This window comes from Gigantopelta aegis, chromosome 3 (genome assembly GCF_016097555.1).
Source record: "Gigantopelta aegis isolate Gae_Host chromosome 3, Gae_host_genome, whole genome shotgun sequence".
In the NCBI taxonomy this organism is placed as follows: Eukaryota; Metazoa; Mollusca; class Gastropoda; order Neomphalida; family Peltospiridae; genus Gigantopelta; species Gigantopelta aegis.
Genome location: NC_054701.1, coordinates 53,572,840 through 53,600,212, shown reverse-complemented (window position 1 = coordinate 53,600,212; position 27,373 = coordinate 53,572,840). Strand labels below are relative to the sequence as shown.

The window sequence follows — 27,373 nt, the reverse complement described above, 5'->3', positions numbered from 1 at the left end:
TCATATTACAACTGCAAAGTAGGCCTACCTCAGATTACAGTAGAGACATAAAGATTATTATGTATAAATTTAACATAAGAACCCATGTTTGTTTATATGTATGTATACGTATACATATACATATACATATACATATACATATACATGTACATGTACATGTACATGTATACATACATATTATACATATATATATATATATATATATATATATATATATATATATATATATATATATATATATATATATATATATGTATGTATGTATGTGTGTGTATGTGTGTGTGTGTGTGTGTGTGTGTGTGTGTGTGTGTGTGTGTGTGTGTATGCTTGGATAAATTTTAGGATAAATCATTTATATATAACACATGCTATGAAAACTTGCTTTATGTTGTCCCAAATCCACACTATCAATTCCAATCTCGATTATTAATAAGATGATTTCCCGGATAATATCGTAAGCTCGATTCATTGTATTTCGACAAATGGACCTAAAAGAATAAAGCTACTGCTGAAAATAAAACAAAGTCACCGATGCTAAATTTGTTTTAGAATTTCGTTTGCATATTACTTTAAGTTGTAGTTCTCGGCGCGACAATACCTTGTGTGAAGGCTTGTGTCAGCTCGCGGTCTCCGTGACATGCCCGGGGCGCTTCCCGGCGTAATAAAACGATACAGCCTGGAATATCCGCGTGCTTCGTCCAGAATAACATCTACGTTCAGTACTATCACTGCTAAAAGGGTAAGTTCCTTTATTGTTACTTTACACTCACCAACACTTCGAAACAAATCTTACCTAATTGACCAGAACAGGGCTTAATATGTATATCGGAATACTGCAAGGGTATTGTTAACATATTAAGAGTTTTACATTATATTATTTACATAGGAACCTATCTGCCATTATATGATGTTTATCTTGGTTCATAAGGAGTTTCTAAAGCTGTAAAAAGTCAGAGATAGTGCTACCCTGGAGTCTGCCTTTACTGTTTGAATGTGGTATCATATTCACTAATACAAGCAGTATGTAGACGATGCTATTTCATGTCTTATAGCGCCTCCTACAAGGTGTTTCCAAACTGTATGTCTTATAGCGCCTCCTGCAAGGTGTTTCCAAACTGAATGTCTTATAGCGCCTCCTGCAAGGTGTTTCTAAACTGTATGTCTTATAGCGCCTCCTGCAAGGTGTTTCCAAACTGTATGTCTTATAGCGCCTCCTGCAAGGCGTTTCCAAACTGTATGTCTTATAGCGCCTCCTGCAAGGTGTTTCCAAACTGTATGTCTTATAGCGTCTCCTGCAAGGTGTTTCCAAACTGTATGTCTTATAGCGCCTCCTGCAAAGTGTTTCCAAACTGTATGTCTTATAGCGCCTCCTGCAAGGTGTTTCCAAACTGCATGTCTTATAGCGTCTCCTGCAAGGTGTTTCCAAACTGTATGTCTTATAGCGCCTCCTGCAAGATGTTTCCAAACTGTATGTCTTATAGCGCCTCCTGCAAGGTGTTTCCAAACTGCATGTCTTATAGCGCCTCCTGCAAGGTATATTACTGCACAAAAACACACACTCCAAATTTCATCATTACCGCAAGTGTAGGGTTTTGTTGTTTTTTGTCAATAGACAATTCCAGCATTGAGGTGCAGTTTTGAGATAGGAATAATATGATAGCAGTGATGCCTTTAAATGAGTGTAACTGACTATAATTTATTTTCATCAAAACTTAAAACATCAAGCGTTCAAGATGTGAACAGGCATACCCAAACAGAGGCACTGCATTTTAAAAATTTGGTTTTGCATTTCCCACTCCATTTATATAACAAACCGGCCTCGGTGGTGTCGTGGTTAGGCCATCGGTCTACAGGCTGGTAGGTTCGGATCCCAGTCGAGGCATGGGATTTTTAATCCAGATACCGACTCCAAACCCTGAGTGAGTGCTCCGCAAGACTCAGTGGGTAGGTGTAAAACGACTTGCACCGACCAGTGATCCATAACTGGTTCAACAAAGGCCATGGTTTGTGCTATCCTGCCTGTGGGAAGCGCAAATAAAAGATCCCTTGCTGCTAATCGGAAAGAGTAGCCCATGTAGTGGCGACAGCGGGTTTCCTCTCAAAATCTGTGTGGTCCTTAACCATATGTCTGACGCCATATAACAGTAAATAAAATGTGTTGAGTGCGTCGTTAAATAAAACATTTCTTTCTTTCTTTCTTTTTCCATTTATATAAGATGTCAGTCATTCATGTGCAGTACAGTGGTATAAGGTGGATTAATTAGCTAGTTGTATGTACTCCCACTTAACACACCACAGAAGAAATCCCTCAGTTGGACACTGTGTGCACCAATTTCATTATTTAACATCCAGTTTTTGTGTGAAAGCAGTTTCTGATGAAGTCTATTCATCCTTTAAGTCACAATTCTTTCTAAATATAGTATATCCTATAATGTTTGTTCTATATATTTCTAAGTCTTCATTAATTTGGGTAGAATTTACCATCTAATGGAACCTTGCCAAGTTTATTTAATGTTTTAGTATAAAAAGCTATAAAACTTGTCAATGAAGCAAACCATGTGCAACCCTTCTAAAAGTATACTTTCTTTAGGTTTTTGAAATCCAGTCTTTTTCAGTTTGGTATTACATCTAAACTGCTCACATCTGAAGCATTTGGGCTGAACAGCTAAATCGTCTGTTTGGATCTGGAGATTTGGAGAATTTATTCTGGGTATGGCATTTTGTTTCATCTGGTAATTTATATTGCAAACTAAGTCAACCTTGAAACTTACCCCCAGTCTGTAACAGATTTAGTTACAGAAGCCAAGCACAGCATGGATGTCCACGAAGCCTAATATATTTATATACACGTTAAAAGAGCCTTTCATCTATATTCTCAAGTCCCTAAAATGTAGATGAGGTTTTTTAACAAAGTATGAATATGCGTCAGATAGAACTGCTTTGACATCTTCCTATACATGAGGGAATACTTTCAGATAATATCGCCATCATGTAACTTCGTATTAGTCTTAGTGGAATTCCTGCTGGTATATATGTATACAAATATATTTATACATTATAGAATATGAGGTTAACTTAAAATAAGCTTTGGAACTTGTGTGATTTTCATTCCAAGATATTCATTAAAACTGTTTTCATATGGCGGTCATGGTATACATATGATTTACTTATATGTGCCACTAGATTCACAGGTACCTAACGCATGGGTTTAGGCTTCAGAATCACGGTTCTATGTTGCTTAAGTTTCAGTGAAATGTGTTACTTATGGAGGCCATCTTTAAATCCAGTATGGCGGACATATGACCTATTTTTATATGCACTATTAATTCACATTTCCTTGAAACATGGATATATAGGCTTTAGAATCCAATATTTTCAACACAAATATGACTGGTGTAATACATATGCCAAGTTTCATGCTTTCCTGAAAAAGTGAACGATTGTTTTGATATTGAGGCCTTAGCCGCCTGACTGGGCACACACCTTAGCTATCTGGGCTATCTGTCCAGGATAGTGGGTTAGTCGTTAGTGGTTAGTGAGGGAGAAGTCGGTGTAGTGGCCGTACACTTGCCCACTGAGTCGTTAAACTCGCTATAGGTGGGAGCCGGTACCGGGATACGAACCCAGTGCCTACCAGCCAGTATTCTATAATCGATAACGCATCCAAAGTATGGATCCTTGATAACTCCATTATGGCACCTGGTCAAATACAAGATTGGCAATATAATAAATCGATGAATGATGGTCGTTTGCTTTTTTCAAACAATTCCTAGGGGACCTTAAATTTGGACATAAGACGGTGTATAAAACCGTATACGCCTATACTGTATTACTAATATGTAAATGTATACGCCATCGGGTCCTTTTGAGTGATTACTCATATCTGAGAATGACGTCGGGTTCTGTTCACTGTAATGAGTGCAAAGCACACGGCGACACCTTGTCTCCCATTTGACAGCCTTTGCGTAAACGTGTGACCTGTGTGGGCGGTACTTTAACTAAGACGAGGTAGTTTTGCGTATCACGACATTCATTGTGTGTAAACCTGTACCTACCATCCTTAACGCAGTAGCCTATTAGTGGGGCAGATAACACCCAATATTTGACTGAATTGTGCACTTTTGGTTAAAAACATGGAACTTGGCACATCGATACCTTGACCCATTACAAACATTTTCAGATATGGACCCAAGTCAGGAGTGCCCCCTAGTGTGCAGGGAGGATCTACAAATGTCCCCCACTCTCTTCTAATGGAATAACTCACAAAAATATTGTGCGCCCTTGGTTAAAACCATGAAACTTGGCACATATATACCTTGACCCATTACAAATATTTTGAGATATGGACCCAAGTTAGGAGCGCCCCCTGGTGGCCAGTGAGGATCTAAAAAAATTCCCCACCCCGTTTAGTGAGGCGGGTTAACAAAACAAGTGTACACCTTTTGCTAAAAGCATGGAACTTTGCATATAAATATCGTCAACGTCCCTAACTGCGTTATGCTTCCAACTCCGTTCAGTTTGTTTTCTCGTGAACGATTCGCGCAATCAACGTCCGATTTGTTGTCGTCTGCTTGTCGTTCATTTGTGAGGTGTTTCTTCACAGTTCGTGAACATTTTCATTAACAATAAAGTTCAGACAAGTAAGTAGCTCAATACAAAAGTTTACAAACCCTTAAAATCATTAATTGTGCTACGTCGTTTTTGTTTATTCCTTAAAATTACCGATATCTGGTCCACTTGACTCATAGAAACTGAGATGAAATGGAGGAAGATGAATTAACATTCGGTGCGTGTCATATGACCTCACACGTGCCAGATCAACAATGCCAAATCATTTAATTTTGATGATTTCCAAGCCCCCATGTTGTTAGAATTTGTTTTCAATTATGAAATTTGATCTGCAAAAGGTATGCTACATTTTTGTGCCTCAGCTGTAGTGAATAGTATTCATAATCCATTCGTAACAATTGTAAATAATTTTGAGTGTGTAAATTTTGTTAATTACGAATCAATTCATTTTAAAATTTATATTTTACAATATATCAATGGTATCTGTATTGACATCAACGTTTGACAATGGGTGTTGGGTCGCTTGACAAACTGAATTTATCCTTTTTAAAAAATATGAAACAAAGTTCTCGTCCACTGTGCACATTTCAGAAACATATATTGTTTTCATATAGTGGCCTTAAAAATGGAAAATGACGAACCGCACATGCGCAGTACGATATTTTTTGCAAATGCATGCGCCTGAACGCAGTTAGAAACGTTGCACTCTTTCCTGTTTACTAAATGAATTTGTTTTACGTCCACATTGTTAATTTTTTACGTTAACAGATTGCAATCTATTTTGTTTCACGTATAGTAACTGAAAAATGTAGAATAGTATTTCCGTAAATGTCGTATTCGTGTTTTTGTCGTAAGGTGAACGCAGTTTGGGAAGTCGATGGTACACATTGACTCATTACAAACATTTTTAGATATGGACCCAAGTCAGCAATGCCCCCTGGTGGTCAAGGAGGATCTACAAATGTCCCCCACCCCCTTTTAGTGGAGCGAGTAATAAAATAATTGTGCATCTTTGGTTAAAAGCATGAAATTAGGCACACATATAAACCAAATGGTCACGTCGAGAACCAATCAAATAGTTTGCAACGTTATCAAAACGTTTGCTGGCTGAACTTTGAACTTGGAGCTGTTGTGTGCAACATCCCACAGACAGAATACCACGACTTTTGTTACACCAGTTGTGGAGCACCAGACAGAATACCACGGTCTTTTTACACTAGTTGTGAACCTACCGACGGGGTCAGATCCTAAACTGAACGCGCATCAGGTGAGCGTTTTGCCACTGGCCTTTATTCAGTAGAAACATTATACTTTTTATTTTTTTTATTTTTTATTTTATTACAAAGACGTAACATAACTAGCGACTGTTCTCACGATGTTTTCCCTTTTTTTAACAAATGATTACTTTGGGGTTTTTTTCAGGCAAGAATGCTTTGGTCTTGTATTCTACACATTCTGATAGCACTGTGTCTAGTTACTTTGGTTTGGACTCTAAATAGTACTTCTACGAAACATGGAAATCTAGGATCTGCTGATACTGTTAACACTGGTGTTATTTCAGCAACCAGTAGCCTCACCACAGCGAACGACACACAGAACAGTCTAGGGAGAACTCCTGGTATGTATGTACTTGTAACTAAACTTATCAACAATCTGAACTTAACATTGGTGACATATTTAGATTTTCATACCATAATTACCGACCTTTTAGTCAGCCATTTTGAATGTTTGTCAACCCAATATCTGACAGTATTACAAACAGTGTCAATGAACTCGTTAAGCCCATAAACATCAGTTTTGACACCAAGATCACGTTTCTAAGTGTTGTTTAAAGTTTGTTTATTTAATGATACCACTAGAGCACATTGATTAATTAATCATCGGCTATTGGATGTTAAACATTTGGTCATTATGACTTGGTAGTCATCAGAGGAAACCCGTTTCATTTTTCCTAATGCAACAAGCATACATATATGCACTGGTTGGAAGGAGAAAAACCCCAGTCTGTTGAATAGATTCACCGAGGTGGTTCGATCCTGCGACGCAAGCAGCTCGGGCGATCAATCAACCGACTGAGCTAAATCCCGCCCCTTCAAGATATAGTTTTGATGATGATCTGGCGGCCATTTTGATTTAAAAATTGACCGCAAATTATATTTTGGTTCATGCAAGTATGAACCGAAAAAACGATATGCAGACTGTATGACTCCGCGTAGACTGTGATACAAAAGTGTGCACATCGTGTTTTCGGTTCATACTTGCATGAACCAAAAAATAATTCCGGTCAAATCTTATAATTAAATTTATATGCATACTTTAACAATACATAACTGAATTTATTTTGTTTAGCTTTAAATACGCCTGTAGTATTGTTTGTGTAAACTTCATTGATACTTATGTCGCGTAAGAATGCAAACGTCCATTCACTATTATTGTTAATGACGTCATTTCCTCTAGCTGCTGTGCATTTTTACGATCGTGTAGTTATATTGGAAGGAATTGCCCTATTCGTGTTCAGTTTATATTTTATGAAAGTGAATGAAGGAAACGTGTCTAACCGTTTAATTTTTGCCAACAGCTGTAGAACATCGCTTACAAGTAAGTTACAGGCGTGAAGTTTCCTACATGATTTCTTTGGCCACCGACCGAGTCTCATATGATTAGCGAAGAGGTTGGGTTTTTTTATTTTTAAATCAATGCGTATAGATCTACATGTCTACTCTGCTATAGCATTTTTCATTAATTTATCGTATACATTTTTTTTGTATTGCTTTTGTAGCTTTCACGTGTGTTTTCTTCAAAATATCTAAATATGATTGCTAGAATAATCCGGCTTGTTGCACAAAAGTAGTGCGTGTCAGTGGGGGAGGGGGTAGTAGGTATGGCTTAAATTTGTTCGGTTCATCGAGATATGAACGAAAAAAGTAAGCACCTCTGGACCAATCAGATTGTCGGAAAATTTAATTATATTTTGATGAAAACGTATATAAACGAAAGGGAACACTAATAGCGCGAGAAATGCACCCTGGCCTATGCACACATGAATAATATTCACTAGTAACTTGACACTGTAAAACAAAGCAAAACAAACACCTTATATAACTGAAGGAAAAATATTCTGGAGACTAGAAAAAAAGAGTAGTAAAAATAGAAATAAAGAGTGAACGACGGAAGAAAAATCTTTCTGGCGATATTTTCCATATATTCGTATATTTTGTCATCAATAGGTTTATAACTGAATTTATACAATTTGTTTGAAGAACTGTTGCCAAGGTTCCCACTGATCAACAAAGTCTTTATATATGCATTTAAAAAATAAAATATGTCTTTTTCAATCTGTATTTGATCAATAATGAAATTTAACATTGCATTTTTATTTAATCTGATCTTTTGTAATTTCTTTCTGTATATATAATACTAATAATCAATTAATAAAACAATGGGTTTTTTTTGTATACCATGTGTTTAATTGAAATTATTCACCCTTTTAATGCCCATTCTTGCATTGTTTTCCAAAGGACTAAGTTTAGAGGGCGTATACTACCAAATCAAATCCCATAGACGAAAATAGTAACATATATTAGAATCAACATATTTTATTTCATGTATACACTTTTTATATTGAAACCATAATAAAGATGGGTCTTTAATAGTTTTGAATGATAGGGGCTTAATACTTTCACCATAATTGTGATGTGAAGTCAAAGTCAAATTATATACTGAATATCTTTTTCGAGACGTAAAACCTGTTGTAGGGCGATTTAGTATGGTGTATATTTTTCATTTTAAACGGAAGAATCGGGTTGCAAACATTGTTAAAACGTTGGTTGTTTGATTTTGTTGTTTTACTAATAAGTATACCGCACTTCCTGTCTCGTTGTGATGGTTTCTTTTGTTGAATGTGCAGTGTATTCACAAATAAACCTATACTTTTTCGCAAAACGTGGAGATGTATTACGTATTATTTTGGAGGAAAGTGTAGGTGTATCATGATACACCTACACTTAGCATTTAATTAGACCTCTATTTTTAAAAAAGATGAATGATGCAATGAACTTTTATTGTCATAACTTACATTGAAATCCGGAAGGTATGTCCGTTTTTATTATTATTATTATTATTATTATTATTATTTTTATTATTATTATTATTTTTAATAAATACATTGACTTTTTGCAAATACTTGTTATAAATAAAACGTTTGTCGTCTTTTAAAAAAGGTTCTATTTGTGCTCGTTAAATCTTCATTATTATCAAGCGTTTCTTTCTATTCAATGGTTAGCCAGTTTTGTAATACATCTTTCCAAAAATTATTATTATTATTTATTTTAGTTGAATATAATAATGTTCATGGATACTTAGTCATATTTTCTGTCGTTAAACGTGTCGCAGCTTGGTAGTTTTTAAAAAGTTCAAATGTTTATAATTTTTATGCCTTTATTTACATAGTCTTGCATTAGCACTTCTCTTTTAATTTTTGTTGTGGTTTGTCTTGCCAAGTAAAATTAAAAAAACACATTTTAATTATTTGTTTTGTTACTTGATCTGGTACGTTTGGTAATGCAATTAATAAATATGTTATTTAAAATAATTATTATGGTTTTGATAACAACGATGCGATAATAATAGTTAATTTTCTAGTGCACCATTCTTTATTTATAAACATTCTTACTACTGTCAGCGTGTAGATATCGTTACAGTAACTTTAAAAAAAAAAGTTTTAATATTAAGATTACGGTAATTACAGAATGTTCTCCGCATAATAATTTGCTATATATATATTAATTGGCTTTTCGCATGGTGGACAATGCATTATTTACAGAGTTTAGGGTCCAGTGTCCCCTGTTTCTACCCCTATCCTCCCCGTTTTCGAAACACAAACACGCACGCACGCACACACGCACGCACAGACACATGCCACTGACATTATCAGGAATTTCTCTGAATCTTAAGTCCAAATTATTAACTTAAGTCCAAATTATTGTAGTCCAAATTAGAAGCGAAAAAAGCTAAATTCATTATTTTTGTAGCAAATTTGTAGAAAACACTGAATTAAGAACTCTATCCTAAATTTAAAGCCAAATTACCACATGTTCCACTAATTTAATTTTTAAAAATTATTATGTTATTTCTGACTAAATACTGATTAAACACTGTAAATTTCATTACTTGTTCAATTTGTATTTGATATATATATATATTGCCTAGACTAATTAACAGCATTTACAAATACAGGGATAACCTAAAATATAATGAAAGTAGAAAACTTAACTTTTCAACGAGGGAATTTTAAGTACTTTTCAAAAATACTGTACATCGATGATAAAAGATGTACGTTTAAGAAAATAAATAATGTATTCTCATATGCCTTTATTATTGTTTATTATCTAGTTGTATGCTTTATATTTGAACCGATGAGCTGTAGTTTGCCAAGACAGACGGAAATGAACGGCCGTTGTGTACTTCCATTTTCGTATCATGTTTATGTCCCGAGTGAAACAATAGCTACGTTTACAGTTACACTTTAAATTAAACTGCTTTGAATAAACTGGTGTAGGATGAAGACAAACACTGAGTGCTTTATTCGTGGACCATCACTGATAGGTCTCATAGACACCAACAACAAAACCAAATTAAAAAAAAATTAGATTCGATATTTGGTTGGAATAGCAGCAACTTTTGGCGAATTAGAAAAGCGCGTCGGTTTGAAGCTTCATAGGGAAGTCATACTACTTCATGAAATTGATATTAACAATTACTAAAATACTTCAGAAAAAAATGTATTTGTGAATAAAAGCATCGAAACGCACAATTGGTCAAGGGCAAGTGACCCAAATCTTGTTTACATTTACAGAAATACTGTGACTCTGTTTCAGTGTAGATATCCTTATCACACTGGTATAACTAAACCAGTTTAAAATGTAAGTGCTAAAGTGATCTTTTCACTATACCGGTATTGCTAAAACACTTCGTGTTAAAACAGTTTAAATGTAAGTGTGAACGCAAACTGTTTTAGTTAACCCAGTATAATGCGGAAGTGACAGCGACGTCGCAGTCACAGTTAGAATAAGTAATAAGTGTGTTAGCAACGGCCTTATGGTCTCACTATACAGATGTCATCTACCATTGAAATCCATTTGAAATTGCCCAACTTCAAATGAAGATTGCCAATAGAACGGGTTTTCGATAGCACTAACAACATACACCACTACGAACATACATTATATAAGCATTTATTTTCACTCCAAAATTAAGAACATTTCCGTCTCAGTTTTTTTTCTATATAACCGCATCTGCCTGTAGTACCGGTCCGAACAGGTGGTTCAGGAACCGATTCACACCGGTTGCTCTTTCCGCTATACACCTATGTCCCAAAGGTCAATGCACAATATTACAAAATAACATGAGCAAAATCCAGCCAAAAGGCTTACCATTAAACATACAAAGTGTTTTAATTCTTCCACAAATACTAGAAATGATTATGTGAATTGTGTTCTGCCGTGATGAATGAACTCTCATCCGGAAGTGAACTGTGTTGTGAGACATAACAAACTCGTAGTCCATTGTTGTTTTGATGTCTTACGCAAGTGTAAATGACTACACTTCCGCCTTATACCGGTACAACTGTTACACGCGTGAACGATCGTCATTTTCAGTCAGAAGTATTTTAGCTAAACCAGTATAGTTAAACCAGTTTAACTTGTGTAAGTGTGAACACACCTTGAGACAAACTTTCAAGAGGAGATGACGTTCAGGCGTGTGTGCAGAGGGAGAGTCTCCGAGATCGAAACACCTCCTTACTCAATCATATTTTCGTCTGTTTTTTGTTTGTTTTTCTTTTTCAATTTGATTCGAACCCCATATAAACGTCGTTCGCAATAATCTAGACCCACACATCATGCTAAAATTCCCACACACGCACTTAGAACGATCACTTATTAGCCTGTTTTTATATTGCAGACTGTGTAGACCCAGGCTATTGTGAAAAATGGGACCAAATCGGATGTGCATGTTCGTGTCCTAGCAAAAGAATAAACCCTAAGAACAAACATCATTTTATTATATGTCCATTTTACAACATCGCACATCTGAAAACCGTGTGCTCCGATATGCTCTGTCCAGCTACCACGGTGTGGGAACAAAAACACTGTAAATGTCTGAATCCTATAAAAGCCAGGAACGGAGAAAAAACACCTACCAGTAACAAGAAAGGTAACGTAACAGGCATTCTGATTTTTCTTTTTAATTACACTATGAATTGTTTGCATACTTTCGACTTTTATTTTCCATCCATGTCTCACAGCCCAATAATGTAACAGGCGGCAAGCATATAGCAAAATGACGTATAAAATATAATTAAATGACAGTGTTCTTTCTTGCACGGGTACTCGAGTCCTGTGAGCGGATTCGAGTCTTGCTAGACTCAGCCCGTGCCCGAGTACTCATAGATACACCACTAGTCCAGGCAGTTATGTGACTTTGTATTTTTTGTTTGTTTGCTCAAGTCAGTGAAATGTATTTCATTTTATTCTTAAGACTATCCAAAATTACAAATCCATTGGTAGCATTTTTTGTTCATGCAACCATCATGGTAGCCATCTTGAAATTCGAAATGGCCATAATTTTAGGACATTTTACATATATATTGACTCCCAGTTAACATAGAAACACATATTTTGTGGCTATGTACATCTTTGAGGTCAATGAACTCGCTGATAACATTTTGTTTAGTCATTTAGGCATGACAGCCATCTTGAAATTCGCCATTAAAATATTTTTATATACATCTTTATACAACAATTTAGGTATCCGTTTACATTTATGAGCTCAGTGAATGAATTTGTAAAAAAAGAAAATTGTTGTCTGACCTAGGCAGTCATCTCGAAATTCAAAATGGCCACCATTTTAATAGATATTTTCAATATATCTCAACTCCCGGTTAACATAGAAACACAATATGTTTTTGTCTATGTACATTTATGTAGTCATGAATTAATTTAGTGACATTTTTATGGCTACCATTTCAATGTATTTTTCATATATCTAAACACCAGGTTATGGTAAAAACACAATTAGTTTTGTCCATGTACATTTCTAGGATCATTCAATTCAATGGTGACATTTTTGTGACCATTCTCCAGTCATGACAACCACATTGAAATTCAAAATGACCACCAATTTAATCATTTGGCAAATAGTTTAGATTTTAAACTAATGAAATAGAGGAACATACCAATTACAAACTATAATTCACAATGGCATATTAGCAGGGCTCCCAACCTACTCTAGCATGATCTCTGGGCTCAAGTGAATACCCCAAACCAAATTTGGCATATCTTTTCATAAATTTGTTTATAAATGGACTTTTGAAATTTTCAGATATACTGACTGCATTTCAATTAATGTGCTGATTTCCAATAAACTGCCCCTTTCAACAGAAAACCACGTTCTCCTCATCTCAAAATCACTGAATGTGTTTAACTGGACATCGGAAACAAAATCCCATTACAACTTTTATCAACAATAGCATACATTTTTTTTTATTTGAGTTTATTGCAAAACGACACGCTAATGCATTTTTTCAAAGTGTCATTTCGCAATAAAGTGTCAAATTGCAATAAAAAGAAATGTTGATGAATGGACATTTAAAATGTTCAGATATACTCTCTCTCTCTCTCTCTCTCTCTCTCTCTCTCTCTCTCTCTCTCTCTCTCTCTCTCTCTCTCTCTCTCTCTCTCTCTCTCTCTCTCTCTCTCTCTCTCTCTCTCTCTCTATATATATATATATATATATATATATAGATCAATATCAATATCAATATCAAGTATACATTACGTACATACAAATACTATACACGTACATGGAGACATTGGCATAATATAATTGTAGTGCCTAGTAACCCACGTACAGATTACCACAAAATGCAGGTCTGATAATCTACAGGTTACGACATATCTATATTTGCATTAATAATATCATAAGAGCCCTCGATGTACGAGTTTTTTTTATTGCAATTTGAAACTTTTATTGCACATGATACACTTTGAATAAATGCATTAGCGTGTCGTTTTGCAATAAACTCAAATACTGTTTTTGGTAATTTATTATTAATAAAAGTTGGAATGGGAAATTATTCGCCACCTCTAGTTAAAGACATACAGTGATTTTGAGATGATAAGAAAGTCGTTTTCTGTTGAAAAAGGCTGTTTATTTATTGGAAATGCAATATATCTAAACATTTTAAAAGTCCTTTGATCAACAAATTTGTGAAAAGATATGACAAATTTGGTTCGGTGGTATTCAATTCGAGCCCAGAGATCATCTTAGAGTAGGTTGGAATCGGAAATTTGAAAAGATTTTTTTTTATTGCAATTCGACACTTTATTGCAAAACGCTCATGCCACATTAGCCAAATGCTAATTTTTCTACAAAGTGTCTACAACATTTAGTATTTGGCTAATAAAATGTTTTTTAAATTGGCCACTTTTTAATAATTTCCAAACAAATTCTACATATTTGAAAATTGGCTAAAACTATTTTTTTTCCGGTGTAACCCCTGATTAGGCATCTGTGTGTAATTGCATGTTTATTGCAGCAATCATCACCAGCGTTACACTTGTAGAGTTATGTACATCATAGGTTGTATTCCTTACACGTTCATCTACATGAACACTTACTTACACCAGAGTTGCATATGTTCAGTTCTATCACAGCCTCTGGTGTAGCTTGCACCTTCAACAGCACAGGCACAAATATATTTTCCTCCTTGACCCAACCATGGGTTTAAATCTCTATATGTTGCATGGAATCTTGAGCTCAGATACTTGCTTGGAGATATGCTCTTTGGATATGCTGTTTCAAGGCTGCATCAGTTGTACAAATGACTCTTGAGCTTAGTAACATGCGGTACTGACCTCTGTGTTGGTTCATCAATAATTCCAATCTGGCTAAGAGCTTCAGGTGTAGCGGATGAAGCTTTCCTGTAAACATTCAATAATATTTTTGCCAATACCACTATTTATCCTATTGAGTCACTTCCAGTTACTGCATGAAATTATGGTAATGTTGAGGTTCCTTTTGAACACAGATCATCATCAATTATTAATTGCATATTGAACTGGTTGCTATTTACGTCTGTACCTATAATTATTCATGTATTAGGACCCGTGTGTGTAACCCTCTGAGGATGAGAACCCAACAGAAATTCACTTCTTACCTTCCAAGTATTGTGTCTGTGATGAGAAAATATGGGCCCAGGTTGAGGGATAACATGTATGTTGAGGATGCTTATCCTATCAGTAACATCAATTAGATATAAGAAGGATCATCAGATAACATATATGGCATGTAAAGTTATTCACTGATGTAAAACGCTAGTTACAGTCACAACCACAATAGAAGACGTTCTCTGAAATCTACCAAAATACCACCCTACCATAGGTGTCAGTACACAGGGAGTAGCAGACATGATCATGATTCCTCATACTCGTGAAGTAATCGGGCCAGGCAAAGAGGTGGATTTCTACATGATGACACAAACTGTTGGCTTTTCATCATCAGAAGGTTACACGAACAATTATATGTAAATCACAACCAGATTAACGTGAAACCATTTTATAATGAACTGTGTCCAAATATAGACTCGGATTATCAGCTGTAACTGGATTGACACAACAGGAAAAATTGGTCAAGGTCGACATCAATAAAGATAATTCAATGTATTCACGAACACTCTGCAAAAGTATCGTCTGTTATAACGATTATAAGGATTGTGCTTCGCCAATTCAAATTGTCTGTTGTAATGATTATATGGATTGTGCTTCACCGATTCAAGTCGTCTGTTGTAACGATTATATGGATTGTGCTTCGTCGATTCAAATCGTCTGTTGTAATGATTATATGGATTGTGCTTTGCTGATTCAAATCGTTTGTTGTAACGATTATATGGATTGTGCTTAGCCGATTCAAATCGTCTGTTGTAACGATTATATGGATTGTGCTTAGCCGATTCAAATCGTCTGTTGTAACGATTATATGGATTGTGCTTAGCATATTCAAATCGTGTTATAAAGATTATATGGATTGTGCTTAGCCGATTCAAATCGTCTGTTGTAATGATTATATGGATTGTGCTTAGCCAAATCGAATCGTCTGTTGTAATGATTATATGGATTGTGCTTAGCCAAATCGAATCGTCTGTTGTAATAATTATATGGATTGTGCTTAGCCGATTCGAATTGTCTGTTGTAACGATTATATGAATTGTGTTTAGCCGATTCAAATTGTCTGTTGTAACAATTATATGGATTGTGGTTAGCCGATTTATTCGTCTGTTGTAACGATTATATGGATTGTGCTTAGCCGATTCAAATCATCTGTTGTAACGATTATATGGATTGTGCTTAGCCGATTCAAATTGTCTGCTGTAACAATTATATGGATTGTGCTTAGCCGATTCAAATCATCTGTTGTAACGATTATATGGATTGTGCTTAGCCGATTCAAATCGTCTATTGTAATGATTATATGGATTGTGCTTAGCAGATTCAAATCGTGTTATAACGATTATAAGGATTGTGCTTAGCAGATTCAAATCGTGTTATAACGATTATAGGGATTGTGCTTAGCCGATTCAAATCGTCTATTGTAATGATTATATGGATTGTGCTTAGCAGATTCAAATCGTGTTATAACGATTATAAGGATTGTGCTTAGCAGATTCAAATCGTGTTATAACGATTATAGGGATTGTGCTTAGCCGATTCAAATCGTCTATTGTAATGATTATATGGATTGTGCTTAGCAGATTCAAATCGTGTTATAACGATTATAAGGATTGTGCTTAGCAGATTCAAATCGTGTTATAACGATTATAGGGATTGTGCTTAGCCGATTCAAATCGTCTATTGTAATGATTATATGGATTGTGCTTAGCAGATTCAAATCGTGTTATAACGATTATAAGGATTGTGCTTAGCAGATTCAAATCGTGTTATAATGATTATAGGGATTGTGCTTAGCCGATTCAAATCGTCTATTGTAATGATTATATGGATTGTGCTTAGCAGATTCAAATCGTGTTATAATGATTATAGGGATTGTGCTTAGCCGATTCAAATCGTCTATTGTAATGATTATATGGATTGTGCTTAGCAGATTCAAATCGTGTTATAACGATTATAAGGATTGTGCTTAGCAGATTCAAATGGTGTTATAACGATTATAGGGATTGTGCTTAGCAGATTCAAATCGTGTTATAACGATTATAAGGATTGTGCTTAGCAGATTCAAATGGTGTTATAACGATTATAGGGATTGTGCTTAGCCGATTCAAATCGTCTATTGTAATGATTATAGGGATTGTGCTTAGCAGATTCAAATGGTGTTATAACGATTATAAGGATTGTGCTTAGCAGATTCAAATGGTGTTATAACGATTATAGGGATTGTGCTTAGCCGATTCAAATCGTGTTATAACGATTATAAGGATTGTGCTTAGCAGATTCAAATCGTGTTATAACGATTATAAGGATTGTGCTTAGCAGATTCAAATCGTGTTATAACGATTATAGGGATTGTGCTTAGCCGATTCAAATGGTGTTATAACGATTATAGGGATTGTGCTTAGCCGATTCAAATCGTGTTATAACGATTATAGGGATTGTGCTTAGCCGATTCAAATGGTGTTATAACGATTATAGGGATTGTGCTTAGCCGATTCAAATGGTGTTATAACGATTATATGGATTGTGCTTCGCCGATTCAAATCGTGTTATAACGATTATAAGGATTGTGCTTAGCAGATTCAAATCGTGTTATAACGATTATAAGGATTGTGCTTAGCAGATTCAAATCGTGTTATAACGATTATAGGGATTGTGCTTAGCCGATTCAAATGGTGTTATAACGATTATATGGATTGTGCTTCGCCGATTCAAATCATGTTATAACGATTATAATGTCGTTCGAGGAACATATTGTTGATATTTTCATCTTCACCCATTTACAAAATATCCAACGAAATATCGTTTACACTCTTATTGTTTAAATGTCGAAACGGCCGATACTTTGGGTTGAATAAAAACCAACGTATATTTGTAAATTCTGTGACAGAGGAGATATTGAAGATGAGTGTCATTTTTTACTTGTTAGCCCATAATTCTGTGAACTTCGTGTTAAATACAAAATACTATAATTGTAAACCATCAGTTTTTAAACTAATTCAGTTATTATGTGACCCAAGTATGAGCGTTATTACTAATATTTGTAAATTTCTGTATGTGGCTCCAGCAAAACGTCAATCATTATAATAGCCGTAGCGTCATGAAAATGCTTTATATGTATTGTTATTTAACGTTGTATTGCAAATTGGTTTTATAATTGCTATACCATTTTATATAGTATATTATTTTATTCTTATGTGCCATAAGGAATAACAAATATAAATATGTTCATAATAATAATAATAATAATAATAATAATAATCATAAATATATTTAAAATGTAATTATAAGCAGTGTTTGTTATTTCTTTTAGATTCATATTGTTTATATGTATGTATGTATGTATGTATGTATGTATGTATGTATGTATGTATGTATGTATGTATGTATGTATGTATGTATGTATGTATGTATATATATACTGATGTATGAACATCTATAAATTGTATGTATATCGGGTTTGACTGTTACATAGATATAACGCACTGTCTGTATGCGTGTGTAAATGTGTTAGATGTGTGTGTGTGTGTGTGTGTGTGTGTGTGTGTGTGTGTGTGCGCGCGCGCGTGTGTGTGTGTGTGTGCGAGGCGGGTCATATTCGTCTATTTAAAGTAACGGTAGTCCTAGCACCGTATTTATTTCTCAGGTAACATTTAGAACAAGAACATGATTTGATATATGGTTTTATATATCATATTGTGAAATAACGTTTAGTAACCTCACATTATTATACCTAACGTTACTAAACGTTATTTCACAATATGATATATAAAACCAAAACTTTATGGCCTGGCTATGAAACGCAGCTCGCAACAAATCTTTTATTCTATCATTTTTCTACATAGTCTTCCTGGAGCTCAAAACATTTTGTCCAGCGTTTCTCCAGCATTGTTAACACTTCTAAAAACATTTCTATATCACTTCTTCATCTTGAAGCAGCCACCACCTCTTTGCAGTTTTTCGCGACGTTGTTTTCTTAATTTCTTCTCTGAGTTGGCGAAGCTCATTTGTATAATATGCACCAGTAATTGTGGAACCTTTTTATAGGTAGTAAATCACGATAACACCATCAGTATCCGAAAATACGGATGCCACTACTTTGTCACTGGAAGCAGTTGTCTTGAACTTCTTGGGAACGGGTAATTCAGAATTTTTCCATTGCATGCTTTGAATGTTTTATTTGGGGTCACAATATGCGCAAGAAATGCTTCTGGGTCAGTGCGGTATTCCTCTAGAAGTTGACAAGATATGTGAATCCTGGCCCGTTTCTGGTCTGCTGTTAACATTCTTGGCACCCACTTTACTCATGTATAGATGCTCATATAGAAGTCGTTCCACCGATGTTTTACTAATGTTATGGATACAGGCTAACTGCCTGATGGTGATTCACCTGTCCCTCATGACTGTGTCTAGAACAACATTAAATTTTTTGTCAGTGGACACTTCACATGGGCGACCAGAGCGTGGATCATCTTCAGTACTTTTTCTACCTCGTTGAACATCAGTACACACTGCTTTATAGTACTATACGAAGAAGCATCATCCCCTAATGTTTCGGACATTTGCTTCGATGTCATTTTCTTTAAATGCAAATACTTAATTAATTAGTGCACGACACTCAGTTTTATCCATTTTCTGTGAAATTCAGAGGGGTACCTGAAAACAAAGTTTTGATATGATAGGTTGTACAGAATGGAATCATTTAACATCGACCATTCATCACTTTAGATGTAGTTCTATTTCACTTAAACTTTTGGAATCAGTGTGACACCCGATTCATAGTCAGGCCGAAAACCTTTGGGACACCCCTCATACATTAATATGGTATCACACAAAGCCTTTTTTATGTTGTTTATTAAAGTTAAAATAAATTATTTGCAGGGAACTGTGAGTTGCTTATAGACTATAAATACAGCAAGAAACTTGGTTCGTTCATCGATTACCAGAAAAACCACGTTAAGGAGAAAAGTGGAGCTCACATGCAAGTGGAGACTGTTTTAGGGGCGACCGCATCAGGAAAGGCTGCCAGCTTTGAAGGGACGTCAGTGCAAATGCCAGTTCTCGAGTATAATGGATTAGGAGACACAATGTTACTGAAACTGCGCCTCAAACCAGATGCCAGTCCACATAACAACACCCAAATTATTCTCTCAAATGAGTGCTATACCAAAGACGATCCTCCTAGAAAAGATCCTGCATCCATCTTGCTTAGTTATCTACACAATACCAATAAGTTCACAATCGGGATTAACACCTTGCTGGGTCAAAGCGGATCATGTCAAATACGTGCAGTAAGTGCTTTGCAGAAACCAATTCAATTAAAACATAGATAAGTTCAAACCTAATTTTAAAAGTGGCTCGTCTTAGAATCCTTCGGTTCTACATCTAAAATTCAATAATTCAAAACGCTAATTACATTCTGTATGTGTAGATGTGTAGATACATTCTTAATTAGCAGTAAGTGAAACAAAATATAAAAATACATCATTGTCATCTTTCAATATGCTTTCTATATATTACCTATTCTATAAGGTTGGGTTTGTTTTTATCATTCATGGAGCTATATGTTATTATTTCAATACCTTAATACAGGAAAATATCATCGTGGAGAAGATAAAGTTTTATCTCAAATTAGACTCGGGGCTTAAATTAAGAAGTTGAAAAAATTATATAATACTATTATAAAGTCAAAAAGTGCATGTTGGGATTGGAACGGAGTACATAATAATCATTGTTCCAAAACAACTTTAGACGCATACAACATGTTTTAATATCAAAGGGGCAGTTATTAATTTGACTTTTAGTTGATTAGAGGCAATGCAAACATGTATTCTAGTCACATCAATTTCATAGTTAAAGAAAGAGAATAGGGGAATGCTGTCGTCGCCTATCAATGTAACTGTTCGAGTAAGGTTATTTTAATGGATACATGATGTTCACTTCATGTGTAATTTCTGCATAAATTAGCCGTGGATTTTTGTCGAAGTCGGATCGTTCATCCAATGCCATTTAATTTCCGTGCGATCTGTACACCATCCAGATAACTTAAACCTCGTTATCATTTGCTCGGCTCTCCCGCGATGGCACAACCTGTCAATTCAGGTGCGGCTAAATAACAGTTATGGGGTTTAGTTAAGTAGCATTTGGGACACTAAAGTTCTTTTATAGCCAGCATTGGACTCCATGCTGAGTTCCACAGCAGTGATATCACCAGTGTGTACTGATAGTGCTTTGATATCACTCTTCCAGACACCCGTTTTCTCTACATATGTATAGAATTATATACTCTAATGTGCATTTCCGTGTACATACTAAGGTGCATTTAATTGAAGAATTAGTCATATTTTACATACAAGAATTGTATGCTACCATCACCTAGTTTTGCCCTTGAGCCAACAAGGTATACTGGGGTGTGGCCGTTATCACACACTAACAACTACTTGGAGCCATAGGTGAGGACAAGTGCCAGTAATTACCATCTCCAGGATGTGGCCGACTGCTAACAAAGGTACTACCTCTATTACTACACCCCATACACCCCAACACAAAGTTTGGATATTTTAATCGTTACACAAAACATAGCATGCTCATTATTTTCTCAATGATATGTCAATTCAGCGTGTTTTAAGGTAGTCTCATTCCGCCTGTATACACTTCAATTGGTCTAAGTAAATCTTATATCTCATTTTGTTATTCATGTTGATTATATAAACAAATATAAGATACTTATTGTACAAATATAATTTAAAATGAGCAAAAATTGTGTCTTTGGTATTTTGGACTGTGATATGGGTGGTCCTTTTCATGCATGTATCATCAAATACACGATCCATTGCCATTAGTCGCTCTACACTAATGCATTTCAACATTCCAAACTAATCACATGCATATAAATAATCCAGTCATTTCTACCAATCCACATGTATACACTGGATATTCCTTGTATACTATCAGTCAGTTGTGCCATTCCACACTATAGTCCGTTTGCGTAACCCCCCCCCCCCCCCCCCCCCACCCAAAAAAAAAAAAAAAAAAAAAAACCCCACCAAAACAAAACAACAACAACAAAACAAACAACAACAACAAAACAAAACAAACAACAACAACAGCAAAAACAAACAAAAACACAAAAACAAACAAATAAAAGCAAAAACAAAACAAAAAACCCACCAAAACCCCCCGATGAATTGGCATACAACTCTGTAATGAATAAAGTGAAAATTCATATAAAAGATATTATTAAGTTTCAAACCCATAAGATATCAAATAACTTTTTTTCTATTAAATTCGGTGTAAATAAATAGGTTTCTTTACAAATTACCATCAAATTGCATAGGTTATTTTTTGATACAGGTATGACGACAACTGATGGAACAGCCAAGGTTGACCATACGCAGTTCTACCTTTAGTCTTTGTAATGCATTATCGATTACGTCGATACATTGGCTGTTCTAACAATCTGTATTAATATATATTAACTGATAGTAATTTGTTGTTTTTAAACTTTTATTTTCCTAGAAAGTTTTAGTTAAAAATGTTAAGAGTTGATGGGTTTAAAACTCAATAATATGTTTTAATGTGCCATTTCATAGGTTCATTTTTTTAAGGAAATGACTATAAAACGTCGTGTAAGGTTCATATTTCAATACATCGACGTGCATCTGCTACATGTCAGAACTACCACATGTTTAACATCCAATAGCCGATGATTAGTTAATCAGTGTGCTCTAGTGGTGTCGTTAAACAAAACAATATTATTACCAAACATAGTTTCAGTCATATATCCGTATAACAGTCCACACTACAGATTTACATGGAGGATAATAAACGAGTTACTAATGTCCTGTTCCAGTACTCCGTGCCTAAGTTCTTGATAATAGAATATTTAATTCCTATTCAATACTTGCTTTCTTTACATACGCATGAAAACGAACCCAAACTGCAACAGATTTCATATATAATTCATCATCTAAAATGCACACAATTTTTTACTTTAATTTCAAACAAATTTCTATGTCTTGAGTAAAAGTTCGTTCTCCTGTCAGTATCTAAGGCTATTTGCATAGCAAAAGATCGGGCTCTGGGGACACCATCGCTAATTCTGCTTTTAAAATAAGTCTTGTACTCTAAACGGCATCTGTTTGAAACCAGTTGTTATTGTTTACTTCGCCCGGTCGTCGTTACTAGATCTAGCCAAAGTCGGTGTTATTCCGGATCCAGATGACCTATCATTTGACGTATCAAAGCACTGTTGTGTAAGTTGGAATAATGATTTAGGACAAAAGATCACATGGACAGGAAGAAGTGGCATTGGCATTTGTTAGATCTACTAACATAAATGACGACGGAGTGATCAGTAAGATTTGGTTTCCATCAGACTGTGTGGAAGCATTGGCTTGTTGCAGGACCCTGAAGGCTGGTATCGCATCTCCGTATCGGTGAGGTCATCCATCACTAAGGTGATCATCAACAGTCAAGTGTGCACTACATTTACCGGACAAGGTAACACACCACGCACTTCCTTTATCTCCTTTATCGATAACACATTTATAATAAAACAAATTTAGTATGTTTTTAGAATTTAACATAGACTCGCAGAATCGCATAAGTCGTATTATTGTGTTAATACATTTTAATATATGATTAATTGGCTATCTAACATCATTTTACCTACGATATGAAAACTTCCCCGTTGATCTATTGATCCATTATCCACAAGCATTAATATATACCTGTTATAATGGCGCTATCTTTCAGGTCCCATCTCAAAGAACAGCTGTCCTCTGACTATCGGCGGTGCCCCACTAGCTACAGATAACAGTTCTCATTTTTACGGTCATCTCGATTATGTAAGCACATTTGAGAACTAGCAAGAAAGTATATTTGAATTTATCAAAAGTTGTTATTAAAATACGAAAGAAGCATTTAGTTTGAAAGATAGTATCCAGATAAAATCGTTATTTTCAAGATGTATTTATATATTGCACATAAAATACCAGCCATAATTTGTTAATTTACTACAATGACTTTTTGGATGGGTTAGAACTTGAATAATCAGTATTTTGTTTGAATGTATATACTACTCAAAAGAATTTAAGGGTCAAAAATCTATAACCAAATAAGTTTCAGAGTGTATTAGATTGATGATGTGAACTACACCAAATTTTTTGTTTATTGTTCCATATTTACAAAAAACCACAAATAAACGTCACTGTATACAAGAAAGTCACATGACATGCTGTCAATGTTGAAGGTTGTCAAACATGGATTTTACACATTAGAACATTCGTTTAATAGTGTGTGAATCCACCCCTGGCGTGAATACACTCGACACATCGTTGCCTCATGCTGTTGATCAGACGTCTGAAGAACTCTTGGGGAATGGCCTGCCACTCTGCCATAAGAAGTTGACCCAGATCATGAAGGTTGGCCGGAGAGGCATGGTTATCCCGAACTCTCCTGCCTAATTCGTCCCAGGCGTGCTCTATTGGGGCCAAGTCAGGCGAATATGCTGGCCAATCCATCCTGGCGATACCTTGTTGTCTGAGAAAGTCCGTTACCACCCTGGCGCGGTGGGGTCTGGCATTGTCATCCTGCAGAACTGCCCCACCGCCAATCTGCTGAAGGCCTGGGAGAACCAACGGCCGGATAATCTCATTCAGATAGCGGATTCCATTCAGATTGCCATCCACCACATAGAGGGGGGTCCTGTGGTGGATAGAGATGCCGCCCCACACCATGACGCTGCCACCACTGAACCGGTGACGTCTGTAGACACGAACCCGACCGTCGTTGAACTGGAGACTAAACCTGGACTCATCAGTGAACATCACTCGACCCCACTGAACACGTTGCCACCGCAGATGAAGCGTGCACCAGTGACGTCTGGCCGTTCTGTGACGTGGTAAGAGTGGTGGTCGAATAGCCTGGCGACAGCAGCGTAGATGATTGGCTCTCAGACGATTGCGTATGGTTTGATCAGACACTCGAGTTCCAGTCGCAGTCCGCAGATTGTCACGTAGTCGGCGTGCAGTGGTTGTGCGTTGACGTAGAGCCATAGTGGTGATGTAGCGGTCCTCTCTATTTGTAGTGCTTCGGGGTCTTCCCGAACGTGGACGATTTCGAACAGAATTCGTTGCTTGATACCGTTGCCACAGTCGGCCAACGACACACTGACTGACACCAAGTCTCAGAGCAACATTTCTTTGCGTATTGCCATCCTGAAGCCAAGCAATAGCCCTTCCTCGATCTTCGATAGTCAGTTGAAGTCGTACCATTGTCGAATTTGGAGTGTGCACCGTACACGAACGCAAGCTCCAATTATACAGAAATTCAGCATTGGGAACATGGAATACACGTGAAAAGCGTGCAAATGAAGCGCTTTGTGAAAAAGCAAGTTATGGGCACTTAGCAGACCTTTCGCTTTCGCCCTAATTTACGTGCAAATGTAAGCATGTTTTCGCCATTAGAACTAGTCGACAGTGTCATTGACAGTGGATTTTAATTCATTTATGGGTTGTTTAGACCCACTTTCGTCAAAATGGAACAATACCATGCGTGACATTATGGTCTAGCTAATATAATTGACATTCAGAAAATAATGTCGAAAATATCGTCTGACCCTTAAATTCTTTTGAGTAGTATATAGTATAAGTGTATCCAAATAAAGGAAATAATTACTTACATCCTTATACTTCGTAAACGCGCCCGTATTTCTTATGAATATCCTTTACCTGTAATTGTCTTTCTTGTATTGTACGATAATGTATGCTATTTTTAAAACAGACGTGAAAGACGTGAAGAACATTTCCCATAATCTTGTGTTCGAAGCCAAGGACTACAAAATGAATCAATGATGAACGAGGACAACACTAAAGTGATCTGACAATGTACCAGCATCTTCGTCTACATATATATCAGAGTACAAATGTGAATGACACAAAATATCGTGTCCCCATTATCATCAATTATTTTGGTGTTCTGGTTTACCCCATGTGACTAGTCCCATATACAGAAATAATAATGCCTCGACACTCTTAAGGATATCCTGATCTTTGCATAAATATTATGCACTATGTGTAGCATAAAGTAACACCAGTTGCCCTGTTACCCCGCCTCGTGCTCTGGATCATTCATCATAATGTAGGCTACATAATATATTGTAATGAAACCTGCCAGGGAATATAACATATTTCAAACACGCTGTCCTGAATACACATCTCATTTATCTGGACTGTCTGTCCAGGACAGGTATTTAGTGGTTAATGAAAGAGAAGTCGGTGTAGTGGCCTTACACCTACCCATTGAGTTGTTAAACCCGTTCTGGGTGGGAGCCGATACTGGGGTGCGAACCCAGGACCTACCAGCTTTATGTCCCATGGCCTAACCACTTTACCGCCGAGGCCGGTTTTGCAGTAAAGGAAAAATAATGTAAAGACTAATTGTTTAATAATAAAGTTTGATCATGAACTCAATAATAACGTTTTCCTTGCAGATACGACTGTTCAAGTATTGCCACAAGGAGTCACGGTGACAATGTACCGAAGAGGGACATGAATAATACAGTTTCGTATGAACAGCTAACATCATATTAAAACGCGTTTTTTTTTTTATCCACCTTCTCTATAGTCCGGCGGCGAACCATTAAACCCCAAATTACGGATTTAAGTTATTTTCCCTGATTATACTTGTTTAGGAAATCTATTTCACAGATATGAACGATGACGTAGAGGTTTATTTTAACAAATCACATTTCATATACTCAACCGCTTTGAAAACGCTCATTGTATCACCAATTTCATATTTTATACACTAAACAGATTGATATCAATAGCATTTCATAAATGACCACCCATTAATACCGAAACGGACTATGCCCGTACTTTGTACGCTACATCATTTTGGTGACACTGTGAGCAGACCAGATAGGAAGTACAGAAATAGGGACTTCTGACTATCGTGTTTGATGCTGATGTTCACAATATAGATCTGATGTACCTATAGAGTTGCAGACCTCTACCGTTCCATTTCCTGCTGATTATCCTTGGACAGGAGTGCTTGGTTGTTCTCTACTTCTGATCAAGACGAGGACTTGTAGTTCGTCTACCGGAGACTCACGGGCTAAAGGGCTCTCTACCCGAAGAAACCATAAGAGTTTCTCCCAGTCAGTTCTCCGATATGAACAATATTCTTTGCCTTTTCCAGATCAGCGGTGCTAACTGAAACACCAGACCGACTACTTATCCCGGACCAGGACTCGACTAGTGTGCACCTGACCCGTGTATAGTACCTATTGTTGAAGACAGATATCTAGTTATTTCCGTTTGCAAGTTAAAGTGCCAACGTACACTTCCGCATACGTTACTAATGTTGTTTGCTGTTAACATTGTTCGAGTTGCTACCGTTGATGTAGGAGTTGCACCTTCCCAGTGCCAGTGTACGTGTTTGTGTTTTATACAAGACTTGACAACCTACAGTGTATTCGGTTCGGATTATAAATTGAACTTTGAACTTTATTGACAAATCGTGTAATTTTCCTTTTCAACAACAAGCGAGTACGTTATAAAGAAATTTGTATAAAA

The 27,373-nt window shown here is 36.0% G+C and overlaps 1 protein-coding gene across 1 annotated transcript; it reads left to right on the top strand.

Annotated features, from left to right (window-relative positions):
* The first annotated feature begins 637 nt into the window (after nt 1-637).
* Nucleotides 638-27,373, top strand: LOC121368724. Its single transcript, XM_041493473.1, has 7 exons — nt 638-739; nt 5,992-6,187; nt 11,530-11,781; nt 19,674-20,083; nt 23,198-23,294; nt 23,550-23,641; nt 26,287-27,373. The coding sequence occupies exons 1-7, from the start codon at nt 638-640 to the stop codon at nt 26,323-26,325; spliced, it is 1,188 nt and encodes a 395-aa protein (XP_041349407.1). The 3' UTR covers nt 26,326-27,373.

What these genes read in the sequence shown, in the direction of transcription:
- LOC121368724 (XM_041493473.1), top strand. Translation starts at nt 638, where the DNA reads ATGCCCGGGGCGCTTCCCGGCGTAATAAAACGATACAGCCTGGAATAT. An exon ending in CAGTCTAGGGAGAACTCCTG is followed by an intron (nt 6,188 to 11,529) that starts GTATGTATGTAC and finishes TTTATATTGCAG; the next exon opens with ACTGTGTAGACCCAGGCTAT. An exon ending in CACTACATTTACCGGACAAG is followed by an intron (nt 23,295 to 23,549) that starts GTAACACACCAC and finishes GCTATCTTTCAG; the next exon opens with GTCCCATCTCAAAGAACAGC.